Source organism: Lobosporangium transversale, assembly GCF_002105155.1.
Source record: "Lobosporangium transversale strain NRRL 3116 chromosome Unknown BCR41scaffold_67, whole genome shotgun sequence".
NCBI lineage: Eukaryota > Fungi > Mortierellomycota > Mortierellomycetes > Mortierellales > Mortierellaceae > Lobosporangium > Lobosporangium transversale.
The window spans coordinates 155,187-170,245 of record NW_019029045.1 but is presented as its reverse complement, the minus strand read 5'-3'; the positions used below and the strand labels follow the sequence as shown (position 1 = coordinate 170,245).

The 15,059-nt window shown below is 41.7% G+C and overlaps 2 protein-coding genes across 2 annotated transcripts; both read left to right on the top strand.

Moving 5' to 3' along the window:
• Window positions 1-404: 404 nt before the first annotated feature.
• BCR41DRAFT_426455 (armadillo-type protein) lies at window positions 405-10,323 on the top strand. Its single transcript, XM_022030735.1, has 17 exons — window positions 405-863; window positions 1,031-1,082; window positions 1,194-1,323; window positions 1,546-1,665; window positions 1,824-1,904; window positions 2,036-2,169; window positions 2,313-2,516; window positions 2,648-2,976; window positions 3,103-3,296; window positions 3,406-4,463; window positions 4,624-4,863; window positions 4,978-5,985; window positions 6,109-7,449; window positions 7,572-8,294; window positions 8,431-9,342; window positions 9,436-9,877; window positions 9,973-10,323. The coding sequence occupies exons 1-17, from the start codon at window positions 808-810 to the stop codon at window positions 10,164-10,166; spliced, it is 7,218 nt and encodes a 2,405-aa protein (XP_021875911.1). The 5' UTR covers window positions 405-807; the 3' UTR covers window positions 10,167-10,323.
• Window positions 10,324-10,788: 465 nt separating this feature from the next.
• BCR41DRAFT_426454 (phosphoribosylaminoimidazolecarboxamide formyltransferase/IMP cyclohydrolase) lies at window positions 10,789-13,350 on the top strand (the record flags this gene model as incomplete). The annotated part of the gene is made up of 6 exons (XM_022030734.1): window positions 10,789-10,851; window positions 11,022-11,148; window positions 11,278-11,510; window positions 11,600-11,902; window positions 12,146-12,684; window positions 12,799-13,350. Exons 1-6 carry the CDS (start codon window positions 10,836-10,838, stop codon window positions 13,348-13,350), a joined length of 1,770 nt encoding a protein of 589 aa, XP_021875910.1. The 5' UTR covers window positions 10,789-10,835.
• Window positions 13,351-15,059: the final 1,709 nt, after the last annotated feature.

Here is a 15,059-nt window from a genome sequence, read left to right as displayed (position 1 = left end):
TTATATGTATATATATATATATATATTTGTATAAATAACAATGATGATGATGAATGGTCGTAATCATCGTTATTGTCCGCTACTCATACCAGTCTTTTTGACTCCCAAGTTGAGTGTGTCATTAAAAGCGCGTTTGTGCGGTTGAAATCAATTTATTCCCACGTGACACGTTGACTCAAGAAGAACCGAATTCCCTTTTATTTTTCCCACTTCAAACGAGAGGGTAATATTTTGAACAGAAGAGAAAACATGCGCCGTCTACATGTAGTCCGTAGGCGTAGTGCGCAAATAGAGTTCAGAGAAGCCTTTACAAAAAAAGAGTGAAAGCAATGAAAAAAAAAAAAAAAAAAAAAAAAAAAGAGAGAGAGATCTGGTAATGACTCTTTCTCCTCAACCCCTTGAATCCTTCTTTTATTTCACTTTCAGCCACCCAACAAAAAAAAAACCCCCCTTCTTTAACATCACTGTTGCAAAATAAAAACACGTCTTTCTTTTCAACTGTGCACAAAGCTTTCAGGAACACACACACACAATACCCCCACAGATATATTACTCATAACATTATTCGACTATATCAATCTTTAGACTTTGCCCTACCAGCACAATTATCACTTACAGACCATACACATAACACGCAATATCTCCTCTCTCTCTTTTTACTGTCTCTCACACTTTGCGAGAGAGGGTCGTTAAAGTTTCTCTTACGATTCAGCATTCTGTCGCTGCGCTAGTTTATTTATTTATTTTTCTTCATTCAGCTCATCTCTACAAGGCGACTTCACATCAACGGACTGGCTTGTGCATGTCATGACCACTGCTTCGCCTCCAACTCTTAATCTCTTAATAGGCACACTAAGGGCCAGGTAATAGCGAAAACCAAATTAGGAAACATACAAGTGTGTACGGATGTAATAATGTTATTATATGAAATATATGAAATAAATGAAAATAATATTAATAAAATATTGTAATTGATTATCTCTGGGTCCAAACACCATTGCATTTTTTTAAAAAAAATCTTCATATACAGCCTACATAATGAGAAAGCCAGGGACCAGGCTTGTCAGAACCTAAAGGACTATGTAAGTAGCTTTCTCCTATCTGTAGATCTCTTTGACTCTTTACTTTATAGCAAGAAACTAATTGCTTTTTTTTTTTTTTTTTTTTTTTTTTTTCTTTTTTTTAAATACTAGGTTTCAACAACTTCCAAAGATCTCTCAGAAGAAGATTCGACGCGATTTTATGGCAGGGTCAATAGCAACATTAGGACACTTTTGCAGAGCGCCGAAGCTGATGATAAGCTCTGTGGAGCTCTTATTATAGGTGGGTATCCGATAGCCTTTTTTTTTTTTTTTTTTTTTTTTTTTTTTGGCTGTTATCATGAAATGGCGTAGATTTATAAGGAACAATACCAGATGTCGAATTTGATCTAGACAATCTGATCTTGTGAGGGTGATGACTAGTTCAATATCTATTTTTTCTCAAAAAATTTGACTTTTTTTTTTTTTCTTTTTTTCTTTGTCTTTCTGTCTTTCTTGTGGATAGATAGCTTGATCGGGATCGATGATGACAACAATCCGGCTCAGGAGACGCGCTTCGCTAACTATCTGCGTCAGCTTTACCCATCAGATGTTCCGACTATGACAGTAGCAGCACGGGCATTGGGTATGATACTTTTGGAAGGATTCTGAAGACTGATTTTTTTTTTTTTATTTTTATTTTTTATTATCAATGTAGTTACTCCATTATTTACAACATATAATGGGAAAACAGACCAAAACTGAAATTAGCATTGCTCTGTTTTATTCATTAACAACAAATAGGAAAACTGGCGCAGCAGGGAGGGCCATTTACGGCAGATTTCGTAGAGTTTGAGTTGACACGAGCAATTGAATGGCTAGCAGGTAAACGATAGATCATGAGGATGAGAAGAGTTGACAGCAGATTCGAAGAAAAGGAAGAAAAGGGTCAATCATGTCAACACTTCAAATCCTTAGTAAACTTTTCAACTTCATCCCATCATGTCATCTTTTAGGCGATAAACAGGAAGCTCGTCGGCATGCAAGTGTATTAATCCTAGCAGAGCTTGCAAGGCACGCCAATGTCACTGTCTTTCCCTATGTGGGGACGATCCTAGATAATATCTGGGGAGCTATACGGGAGCCCAAAGTAAGTTGATCCCTTCTTTCAATACTCTCTTTCTATCTTCTTTTTTGTTTTCGTTATATTGACTTCATCTTCTCATGGTACTGTAATGGGTCCATTCGCCTATCTGAAAAAAGTAAAACGTTTTCCTTATTAATCCTAATTAGCAATCAATACGGGAAGCCGCAGCAGATACTCTCAGTGCCGTTTTAGTACTCATTGCGGATCGCGTCGCTTCTCAGAGTCAGGAAAACACACGCTGGTACAATAGGATTCATGATGAAGCACAGCTGGGACTACAGATAGCAACTGTGGAAAGCATTCATGGATCTCTCTTAATCTTTAGAGAACTAATTCTTCATGCAAACATGGTACTATAATATCTTGGATCATTTAAAAAGTCAGCTGGTTGCTTTCTTTTTTTTTTTTTTTTTTTTTTTTGTATATCGCTACTGAAACTCGTTATCCTGCATGCTGTGTCTCATTTGGGATTATCTCTTAGTTTATGTACGAGAGATTCAGGGAGACCTGCGAGACAGTCCTAGGACTGAAAGATCATCGGGAGAACTTGATTCGGAGGACTGTGGTCAATTTATTGCCTGTACTTGCAGAATACGATCCACCAGATTTCATTAATTACTACCTGGATAGGTCTATGAATCATCTTCTAGGGCAGGCTCAGTTTGATAAAGAAAGGAGAATTGTGAGCGACGTGGATAAGGCAATGGCATTCAATGCGATTGGCAAGCTGGCACTGGTATCCAAACGAAATATGGAAATATATTTGAGCGACATCGTGCAGTGCATCATGGATGGACTTCGATCAAAGAAGTAAGCTCACTTAGTCCATATCTCATTGATTTGGGAAGCTTCTTTTTTTTTTTTTTTTTTTTTTTTTCCGCACAAAATGCTACATTATGATAGCTAATTTATAGATTCTATCCCACCAATTTTTAGCCGATCTCGTGCCACATTAGATAAACCTTTATTCAACTGCATTAGTATGTTAGCGCAGGCTGTGGGCCCATTTATGGACTATCATGTTGCGAAGCTCTTGGATCTTATGTTTGCAACGGGGCTCAGTGAGCCTTTGATTCAATCATTAACGGACATTTCAACATACATCCCATATTCACTTTCTGGTATTCAAGGTATATATGATTTGTCAAGAAGAAAAAATTTAGCGAATTAATCAATTAATAGCTGATTAAAATAATCGTTTTTTTTTTTTTTTTTTGTTATTATTAATATTATTATTAGAGAGACTCCTTGATATGATCTCTTTGTTGTTGAGCAGAACACCGTATCGAGCTCCAGGAGCACCTCAGCTCAGAAAGGACCATGCAAGAGGCGGAACATTCATTACCGAGGGTCGAAATTTGGAGACGGTTAATTTAGCATTACAGACATTAGGATCATTCAACTTTTCAGGACATATGCTGAATGAGCTTGTGCGGGACTCATGCATCAATTATTTGGAAGACGGCAACGCAGGGATCCGGCGTTCCGCCGCACAGACATGTTGCCATCTGTTTGCACGGGATCCCATCATGTTCCAGAAGAGTACACATGCAGTCCAGGTGGTCAATGAAGTTCTTGAAAAATTGCTTTTGGTAGGAATAGCAGATCCGGATGCGACTATCCGACAAACTATTCTCAGCTCTTTGGATGAACGTTTCGACCGACATCTTGCCAAGACTGAGAATATCCGATCGCTATTTATTGCTCTCAACGACGAGATGTTTGTAATTCGAGAACTTGCAATTACGATCCTAGGGCGACTCAGCCATCACAACCCTGCCTATGTGGTTCCGCCCCTGCGCAGGATTTTGATCGAACTGTTGACAGAAATCGAGTTTGCTGGAACTACCCGAAATAAGGAGGAGAGCGCTCGACTGTTGACACTTTTGATGGCAGCATCCGAACAGATGATCAAACCCTATATTGAGACGATTCTCAACGTGCTTTTGCCGAATATTCGAGACAATAGCCCAGGCCTTGTGTCAAGCGTCCTTCAGGCGCTAGGTGAGATTGCTCGCGTTGGGGGTGAAGATTTGTTACGGTACATGGACCAATTGATGCCAGTATTCATTGAGATCCTGCATGATCAGAGTTCGCCCACAAAACGTAGCGCGGCTTTGACAGCGTTGGGCAACCTTGCCAGCAGTACAGGGTATGTGATTGATCCATATCTCAAATACCCAGTCCTGTTGGATATCCTGATGTCCATTCTTAAGACTGAGCAATCAGTCAGGATCCGACAGGAGACAATGAAGCTTATAGGCGTCCTTGGAGCACTGGATCCCTATCGATACAAAGTATGGAAAACAACACACGCTTCCTTTTTAATATCTCTTTTGTCTATATGTTTTTATTCAGAATGATATGATGATGCGAAATATGCAGCAAAAAAAAAAAAAAAAAAAAAAAAAAAAAAAGAAAGAAAACTAATGATTGTTCGTGTATGACCCGTAATAGCAAATTATCATGGAATCAGGCGATTCAAACAAGACGGAGAAATCCGACAATTCGGATGTGACGTTACTGATGTCGGGTGTGGAGCCTTCTTCTGATGAATATTATCCAACAGTTGTGATCAATACACTTCTTAAAATATTGAAGGATCCATCACTCAGTCAACAGTATCAACCAGCAACACAAGCAATTCTCAATATTTTCCGATCTTTGCAGCTCAAAATGGTGCTATTTTTGCCGCAAGTATGAGGAAACCTCTATTGCCACATGCATGGCGGTACACATGAGTGATTTGCAATGATGGCTTAACTATTTTTTTTTTTTTTTTTTTTTTTTTGTCGTTGATGTCCATCGTAGATCATGCCGGTGTATTTGGCCATCATGCAGTCAGGGACGGTACTTAACTTGGATTTTTATTTTGAAAAGATGGGTGCCTTAGTGCAAATTGTGGGTCTTCACATCCGGCCATTCATTCCTGATCTTATGCGCTTGATCGAGGACAACTGGAATCACACTCGTCTGCAGGAGCGGATTATTATATTAATTGAGAGTATCGCGATAGCGCTTGATGGCGACTTTAAATCCTATATGCCTAAACTTCTACGGTCCATGCTGGCTGTCTTGGATTCGGATATGACGGAAAAACATGGTGCTTCCTTACGTGCCCTCCAAGCATTTGTGCGTCTGGGGTCTGTTGTGGAAGAATATATGCATCTGATCGTGCCAGCACTAGTCAAAACGTTTGAGCGACAGGATGCCCCCATGAATCTCCGACGATCAGCTATCAGCACCATTGGAGCGCTTTCAAGGCGGATTGATTTCTCAGATTATGCATCTAGGATCATCATTCCGCTATCGAGGGTATTGTCACTTCCTGGAACGGAGCTGCGGACTGTTATCATGGATGTACTTTGTTTGCTTGTGGTGCAATTGAAAGAGAATTATGTCGGATTTGTTCCATTGATCAATAAGATTATAACTCAGGAACGGATTGAGCATACAAATTACCAGCTTGTAGTGACAAAATTGATGAACCGGGAGCCGCTTCCATCAACGTCTGAATTGACAGGGATGGGGGATGATCGTTTTGTAGTGACGACAGATGTACCCCAGGCAAGACCCGACAGTCGAAAGTTGCCCGTAAATGCGATAGCACTTAAACGTGCATGGGATACGACATCGCGTTCGACAAAAGAAGACTGGGTCGACTGGATTCGTCGTTTGACTCTGGAGATGCTTAAAGAGACACCATCTCACTCTCTTCGTGCTTGTGCAGACATGGCCAACTCATTCCAACCCTTGGCAAGAGAGCTTTTCAACTCAGCATTTATGTCGTGCTGGACATCATTATGTGAACAAGACCAGGTAATTGAATTTTTTCAAGACGAATGAAAGGAAAAGAGAAGTCAAATGGTTTCAAGCAGCCGGCCTTGCCCCCAATTAACTGTTATATTTATCCATCGTTTTTAAACACAAACACACCCACAGGAAGAATTTGCGGCCGCCATCAAGACAGCATTGGTGGCGAAATATATATCACCTGAAGTCATTCAGACGTTGTTAAACGTAGCAGAATATATGGAGCACGATGATAAACCACTTCCAATTGAGATCAGCACGCTTGGGAAATATGCGCTTAGTTGTCATGCATATGCTAAAGCTTTGCATTACAGTGAACTTCAGTTCATGGCGGACCATTCTACAGCCAGCATAGAAAGCTTGATCAGTATCAATAACCATCTTCAACAGCCTGATGCAGCAGCAGGCATTCTCACATATGCGCAACATCATCACGACATTGAGCTGAAAGAGTCATGGTATGAACGCCTACACAGATGGGAGGATGCCTTAGCGGCATATGAGAAGAAGCAGCTCGAGCAACCCGACGATCTATTGCTGTCACTTAAACGTATGCGTTGTTTACATGCTATTGGCGAATGGGATGCACTCTCGTCATTGGCGCAGGAAAAGTGGGGTTTGGCTCCACCGGATTTCAGACGTGGGATGGCGCCCTATGTAGCTGCAGCGGCCTGGGGGCTGGGCCAGTGGGAGCAGCTAGATGAGTACATCTCGGCCATGCAGGACGAATCTCCCGATCGGGCATTCTTTAAAGCTATTATTGCTCTGCACCGAAATCAGTTTGGGCAAGCGGAGGAGCAAATCCAGCATACGCGGACATTACTAGATACAGAGTTAACAGCATTGGTTAGTGAGAGTTATAGTCGAGCCTATAACACTGTGGTAAGGGTCCAGATGATGGCTGAGCTAGAGGAAATCATCTCGTATAAGCGGTACGAAAACCAGCCTGAACGACAGGCGACCATTCGCAAGACTTGGATGAAGCGATTGTTAGGATGCGAACGAAATATTGAGATCTGGCAAAGAGTAATCAAGGTTCACGCCATGGCTTTGACTCCGGCAGAGGATATGGTCATGCGAATCAAATTCATGAACCTGTGTCGCAAGGCAGGTCGTTTGAGGTTAGCAGAACAGGCCATGGTTTCACTGATGGGTCGTGAGACCACAGACATGGAGTTTGTCAAAATGATCCAGGTGACTCCACCTCAGGTCGTGTATGCGAAACTGAAATATATGTGGGCAACAGGAGTGCATGAGCAAACGCTGAAGTGCTTGAGACAGTTTACAGATCGATTGGCGTCAGACTTGGAGCACAGACAAGGAACAGGGACTGAGCCAAATGGTATAGCGTTGACAGCTGCAAATCCCACGCATGGAAGCGATGAGGATTTTTGGCGGCTGTTGGCTCGGTGCTATCTAAAGCAAGGGGAGTGGCAATTTGCGTTGCAGGACGGATGGACTCCGGCAAGTGTTTTCAGTGCTAAAAATTTTAGCATATTGGCTTTATTTTCATTGCTTGTTATCTTTCGCCAACAAGTATCGCATGTTTCCTAAATTTCATCCTTCTTTAAACTTTGTGTTTTATCGATTAGGATTCAATCGATTATATTTTGTTGCATTATTCGAATGCAAAGGACCTTGACAAGAATTGGTACAAAGCGTGGCATACATGGGCCTTGGCGAACTTTGATGTGATTTCGTATTATGAGCGTAACACTGCTACAGCAAGTGTCAATGCTGGTGCCGGAGCCAGCCGTGGTATTCCTTATGTGATCCCATCGGTCACTGGTTTTTTCAGGTCCATCGCACTCTCAGCTGGGAACTCTTTGCAGGATACACTTCGATTATTGACATTGTGGTTCAAATTTGGTCATCGGCCAGATGTGAGTGCAGCTCTTGCTAAGGGATTCCCAACCGTCAATATTGACACTTGGTTGCAGGTGATCCCACAGTTGATCGCCCGTATTCATGCGCCCAGCCCGAATGTTCATCGATTGATCCACAAGCTGTTAGCGGATGTCGGAAAAGCTCATCCGCAAGCAATGGTATACTCATTGACAGTGGCTTCAAAGTCTCCAAGTGTGTTCCGCAAGAACGCGGCGTTGGCGATTATGGATAATATGCGAGCACACAGCCCTGTGTTGGTAGATCAGGCATCCATGGTCAGTCAAGAGTTACTTCGAGTCGCTATCCTCTGGCATGAGATGTGGTTTGATGGTCTAGAAGAAGCCCTGTCACTGAGTGCTCAGGGTGGTGAGAATCACATTGAGGCTATTCTGAATGTCTTGGAGCCCCTCCATATAATGACTTTAAAGGTAAAAGCAAAAAAGCGAAGCTATTTTTGCATATTTGCACGGTTATAGCCCGCTACAAATTCCTTACTTTTTTTTTTTTTTTTTTTTTTTTTTTTTTATTTATTTTTTATTGTTTTCTGTCCGTCGCATGTGATAGAGACCTGAGACTCATCATGAAGCATCGTTCGCAAAAGCATTTGGACGAGACTTGAAGGAAGCATATGATCGTTGCTTACGCTTTCGCCAAACTCGTGACTTTAATGAGTTGAATCAAGCCTGGGGCATTTACCTCCAAATCCATAAGCGGCTCAAAGGCTTGCCAAGACTCAACACACTAGAGTTGCCTTATGTATCCCCTCAATTGCAAAATGCCAGGGACTTGGAGCTAGCGATCCCCGGTACATATAAAAGTGGTAGTCCTGTGATACGGATTGCTTCGTTTAACCATGTATTGCAAGTTATGAGTTCTAAACAAAAGCCTCGGCGATTAGTAATGCGAGGAAGTGATGGCCGAGAATATGAGTTCTTATTGAAAGGACATGAGGATTTGAGGCAGGATGAGCGTGCAATGCAATTATTTGGGCTGATCAACACCTTACTGGCAGCGGACCCAGAGACGTTCAAGCGACATCTAGGTATCATTCAGTACTCAGTAATCCCGTTATCACCTAATTCAGGCTTAATCGGATGGGTCCCCGAGACGGATACGTTGCACAAGTTAATCGAGGAATATCGTCGAAGTCGCGATCTGTCATTATATATCGAGCATCAATTGTTAAACCAGACAGGCTCGGACAAGACGTATGATCAGCTTCCGTTGAAGCAAAAGATAAAGCTGTTTGACAATATGTTGAAAAAGACACCTGGAGATGATTTATACAAGATTTTATGGCTCAAGAGCCGGAACTCTGAGGTCTGGTTCGAAAGGAGGACCAATTACACCAGGAGTCTGGCAGTTATGTCGATGGTTGGACATATCTTGGGTTTGGGAGACAGACATCCTTTAAATATCATGATGGAAAGGAATACAGGGCATATAGTTCATATTGATTTCGGAGACTGTTTCGAGGTAAAGTATCTCCAACATTCTGTTTTTCTACGATTCCAGACATTCTTCTTCGCAGTCAATGATCACTCACTTATATATATATATATTGACTAGGTTGCGATGCATAGACCTCAACTCCCAGAAAAAATCCCGTTCCGCTTGACAAGGATGTTGGTGAAAGCCATGGAAGTGAGTGGTATTGAGGGCAGCTTCAGAAATACAAGTGAGAATGTAATGCGAGTGTTGCGTGAGAATAAGGAGAGTGTGATGGCTGTGCTAGAAGCCTTTGTGCATGATCCATTGATCAACTGGAGAATCTTACATACCAGCCCTGGACCACAGCCCGCGAAAACACCAGCAACAACTTCAAAGTCTGCTGCATCTGCCCAACAGCAGCCACAACAGCAACAGCAGCAGCAACAGCTACAACATCAGCAACAGTCTGTACAGCCTGTACGTCATCCAAGTGTTGTCCAGGGCTCGTACAAGGACCAAGCGCGCAGTATGCGCAGACCACTTCCAAGTGAACAGGAGTTGGTCAGTGAGAACACGGAACGTAAGTCTAGTGTTAAGAGAAAAGTGCTTTATATATTTATTCATACTGAAAGGCGACGCAAACTAATTTCTCTTACTTTCATCCCTGATACCTAGTTGAAATTCTTCCAGAGCAATTGAATGCCCGTGCGTTGACCATTTTGAACAGGGTTACTAATAAGTTAACAGGACGGGACTTCAATCCAGACGAAACCTTAGATGTTCCTTCACAAGTAGAGAAATTGATCCAGCAAGCGACATCAACTGAGAATCTATGCCAGTGCTTCGTGGGTTATTGTGCATTCTGGTAGCATACTTTTTATCCTTTTCTTTTTTTATGCCATATTATCTATACGTTCATGTTAGCTCCTCTATTTCAATACCGTGTACAGATAGACTTTATTGGGAAACCATGTATCATACTCGTTTTTTTCTTTGTTTCTATAGTAACCATGAAATGCTACCAAGATGCATACATAATTAAAGATATTAAATTTATTTAATCGTAACTCTTTAGTATATACAAAGCTGCATAGTAGGAATAGAATAGATCAGATAAATAGTCCTTATTAATTTTCTTGCATCAAAGTAAGCGGTTCCGACAGATTATTCAAATCCCTTAGATGTATGCTCTATGGATCATAATACTTGGATAGAGCTGGGACCTTGGCCACATGAGTCATATTTAGACGTTGTTGCTATTTTTCTCTTACATACGAATAATCCTTCATGTGAAAAAGGTCAAGCATCCGGTGGAGGTGGAGGTTTTCTTTCGTAACTGGTAAATCATTTGTGTTTTAATGCTTGTTTTAGTGACAAAGAGAAAGGACGCCCTTGGCTATGGTGACTGCTGATGGTTCAATTAGAAATGGGTGGTCAAAGATCTCACTTTAAAGTTCCTTTCTTTTAATTTTTTTTTTTACTTGTTCTTCATCCCTCTTCTCTTTCCCCGGATTCATCTATTCAAGACGCAATTCGCCATGACCCAGAAGATTGGTAATGGAAGACCCATAACAGCAGGACCTTCATGCATGATGTCAAGCAATGTCTTTTTTTTTTTTAATCGCGTCAGATTCTAATACTTTTACACCATACACTTGTATATATATATATATATATATATATTTTTTTTTTTTTTTTTTTTTTTAAAAAAAATTTATGAACAGCCATCCTTTCCGTCTATGACAAGACTGGCCTTATTGACTTTGCTAAAGAGCTTGTCGCCTTGAATGTTCGCATTCTCGCTTCAGGCGGCACCTCCAAGGCCATTGCTGCCGCTGGTTTGCCTGTTGAGTAAGGATAAATAAAATGTTTTTGATGTGAGCAGATAGAGGATCAACATTCTTTTATTTTTTTCCCAGGATCTCTTTACTTATCAACGTACGATAAACACCACCATCATTCCCATTATACTTCAAATAGGGATGTCTCTGCCATCACCAAAGCACCTGAGATCTTGGGTGGTCGTGTCAAGACTCTTCACCCTGCCGTTCACGGAGGTATCTTGGCTCGTGACATCTCTTCGGATGAGGCTGATCTTGCTGCTCAGGCTATCCAGAAGATCGACATTGTCGCCTGCAACCTTTATCCCTTCAAGGAGACTGTTGCTAAGGAGGGCGTCACCATCCCTGAAGCTGTTGAAGAGATCGACATTGGTGAGTGTCTTGATTTTGTTTTCGTTATGGATTGTCTTCCTCTAATCATAGTCAACTTATTTATTTATTTGCTTATTTGTTTGGACCAGGCGGTGTCACTCTTCTACGTGCTGCTGCCAAGAACCACATCCGTGTCAGCATTCTCTCAGATCCCAAGGACTATGCCACCGTGATTGCTGAGCTCAAGCAACACAACAAGGTCTCAGATGAGACTCGTCAGAAGCTTGCACTTAAGGCTTTCAACCAAACCTCTGAGTACGATGAGGCTATCTCTAATTACCTGCGTCAGCAATATGCTGCTGGTTCTCAACAACTCACTCTCCGTTATGGTGCTAACCCTCACCAGAAGCCCGCCCAGGTCTTTACTAAGAACGGAGATCTTCCTATCAAGGGTAAGTTTTAAAAAGTTTTTTTTTTTTTTTTTTTTTTTTTTTCCTCTCTGAGTGCGGAAGACGCGGGCGAACGGGCTTTGAAAAAAAAAAAAAAAAAAAAAAAAAAAAAAAAAAAACAATTGTTTGTCTTTCTTCCTCATGATGTTACCCCACTGTTTTCCTTTTTGAGGAAAAAAAACTCTAATCTAAGCCCAACTCTTTACTGTTATCATTTTTATTGTTATTGGATCTCCAAACAAACAGTCTTGTCGGGATCTCCTGGATATATCAACTTACTTGATGCACTTAATGCCTGGCCCTTGGTCAAGGAGCTTACTCAGGCCCTTGGTCTCCCCGCTGCTGCTTCGTTCAAGCACGTTTCTCCCGCTGGCGCAGCCGTTGCTGTTCCTTTGTCGGATATTGAGAAGAAGGTGTACCATGTGGACGACCTTAAGCTCCCTCTTTCACCCGTGGCTTCTGCTTATGCTCGTGCCCGAGGTGCTGACCGTATGAGCTCATTTGGTGACTGGATTGCGGTCTCCTCGACTGTGGACTTGATTACCGCCAAGATCATCTCGCGTGAAGTGTCAGATGGTATCATTGCGCCTGGATATGATGATGATGCTTTGGAACTGTTGAGGAAAAAGAAGAACGGCAAGTACACGGTCTTGCAGATGGACCCCAACTATGAACCTCAGGAGCTCGAGTCCCGTCAGGTCTATGGTCTGACTCTTCAGCAGAAGCGCAATGATGCCAAGATCGATGCCTCATTGTTCAACAACCTTGTCACCAAGAACAAGAACGTAAGTGTCTATTCACTCATTTCAATGTTCCCTTTCGAAATGGAGAAGAAGGATAACTATAAGCGACATGGGTGCATAAATATCTAACTATCTTATTTGAATTTTAATCCTTAGCTCCCAGAGAGTGCTGTCCGTGACTTGATCGTCGCCACTATTGCTTTGAAGTATACCCAGTCCAATTCTGTCTGCTATGCCAAGGACGGTATGGTTGTTGGTCTCGGCGCTGGCCAGCAGTCTCGTATCCATTGCACGCGTCTTGCTGGAGACAAAGCTGACAACTGGTGGCTCCGTCACCATCCCAAGATCCTTGCCTTCAACTTCAAGAAGGAGACCAAGCGCGCCGACAAATCGAACGCGATTGATCTGTATGTCTTGGACAAGATTGGCGAGGGCGAGGAGCGTGCTGCTTGGGAGAGCCAGTTCGAGACTGTTCCTACACCATTGACGGCTGAGGAACGTGCTGCACACATGAAGGAGCTCAAGGATGTGGTTGTTTCTTCGGATGCTTTCTTCCCCTTTACGGACAATATCCAGAGGGCTCACAAGTCCGGAGTCAAGTACATTGCTGCCCCTAGCGGATCCATTCAGGATGACCAGGTGATTGCTGCTGCTGACTCACACGACATGGTTCTCGCTCACACCAGCCTTCGTCTCTTCCACCACTAAAAAAAAAAAAAAAAAAAAAAAAAGCAAAATAGGCATGTTAGGAGAAGATAAACTCCTCATACTCCTTTGCCATGATGCTCCCTTTCTATTTTGTTTTGATATCACTTGTATATTTCGCATTTTTACCCTTCCTTGCCATTTTCATTTTTTACCTCCTTTCGCATCAAATAAAAAAAAGGCCAGAAAAAATAATGATGCCCACTAAAGAAAAAATGTATAAACCGATCGATTAATTGAGCACTGAGGAGCTTTTGTGTATTTGAGTACAGTCGAAAGTGGTTTTTATAGATGGATTGTCCACAAAAATGTATTTTAAATCTTGTTTGGGTACACTCGAGCTGGTGCTGGAGGGAAGAATATTGTCTACCGTTTCCTGAAATAAAGATCTGTCCCCCTTCACTAAAGCCCGCTCACCCATATACCCTGCATGGCCACGTTATCCATATCATCCTCTCCTCACGATAACACAGAGTTAAAAAAGACGAAGCCAAATCACCAAGGCATCCACGACCACATCAAATCTCGTGCTTGAGAAGCAAATTGTCGCTGCCCATAAAAGGCAACAAAATTTGGCTTGCAGCTTCCCTCTCTGACTGGATTCGAGCCTATAGTCTTTCTCTCCCTTTTTGATCCCCGGATTGTGAACTCTCTAAGGCAAAGTTTTCTTTTTACACTTCTCAGTAATAAAAGGCTAATGGCGGAGCCAAGGACACCGAGCCGGATCAGCAAACGAGCCCGTTATGATGCCGATTATAACCCTTTTAATCCTCCAGTCGACAATGAGCTTGGACAACGGCTTTTAAATGATGGAGAGAATGAACATGGCCATGAACAACAACAAGTATTGAATACTATAGAAAGTTCAACAGCATTACGAACGACTGAAGAGGAGCCTAGTATTCAGTCAGAACTTGAAGAAACAAAACGATTAGTTAAAGTGTTTGATGTCATTGACTTGAGTATGACTGAGACAAGAGAAAAGCTCAAGGTAATAAATATCCTCTGTATACATCTGCATTATATGTAAAAAGATATATTCTACGCGTACTTTGAAGCGTTTTATTATTCTTTTTCAACTGCAACTTGTTAATCATTGTAATTATTATTGTTACTATTGTTATTATTATTATTATTATTTTTTTTAAAAAAAAAAAAAAAAAAAAAAAAAAAAGACTTTTTATAAGACTGCAGATGAGACGAATACACTCTTGGATATGTGGATTCGTGTGTTATCACAAACTGAACATACTCAAAAAATCCTTGAGGATCCAGCATGGGAGGGCCAATATATGGTAATGATATATATATATATATTTTTAACGGAAAGGAAATGCCTTGTATATACGCTATAGGTTGTTCTCGACGGTATCCTGACTTGATCTTTTTTTTTTTTTTTTTTTTTTTTGGTTTTATTTTCTATGGCTAATGCTTCGTGGAATCAGGACGAAGCACGCGACCGAGAGTATCAAGATCGTCGAGCCGCTTATCAACAAGCAATGGAGGAAGCCAATGGCAATTATCATCATTATTCACAACAACAACAACAACACCAACAACAACAAGGGCAACCAAAGCGACGACACTCCGCTCTCTTAAGTCCCCATTTGTTAACACCACAATCTATTTCGCCAATGGCCACTGGATCAAATCTGACTCCAGGATTAATCTCAGGCTCTGGAGGAGAAGGAGGGAGTAGCAGTGCTGCCGCA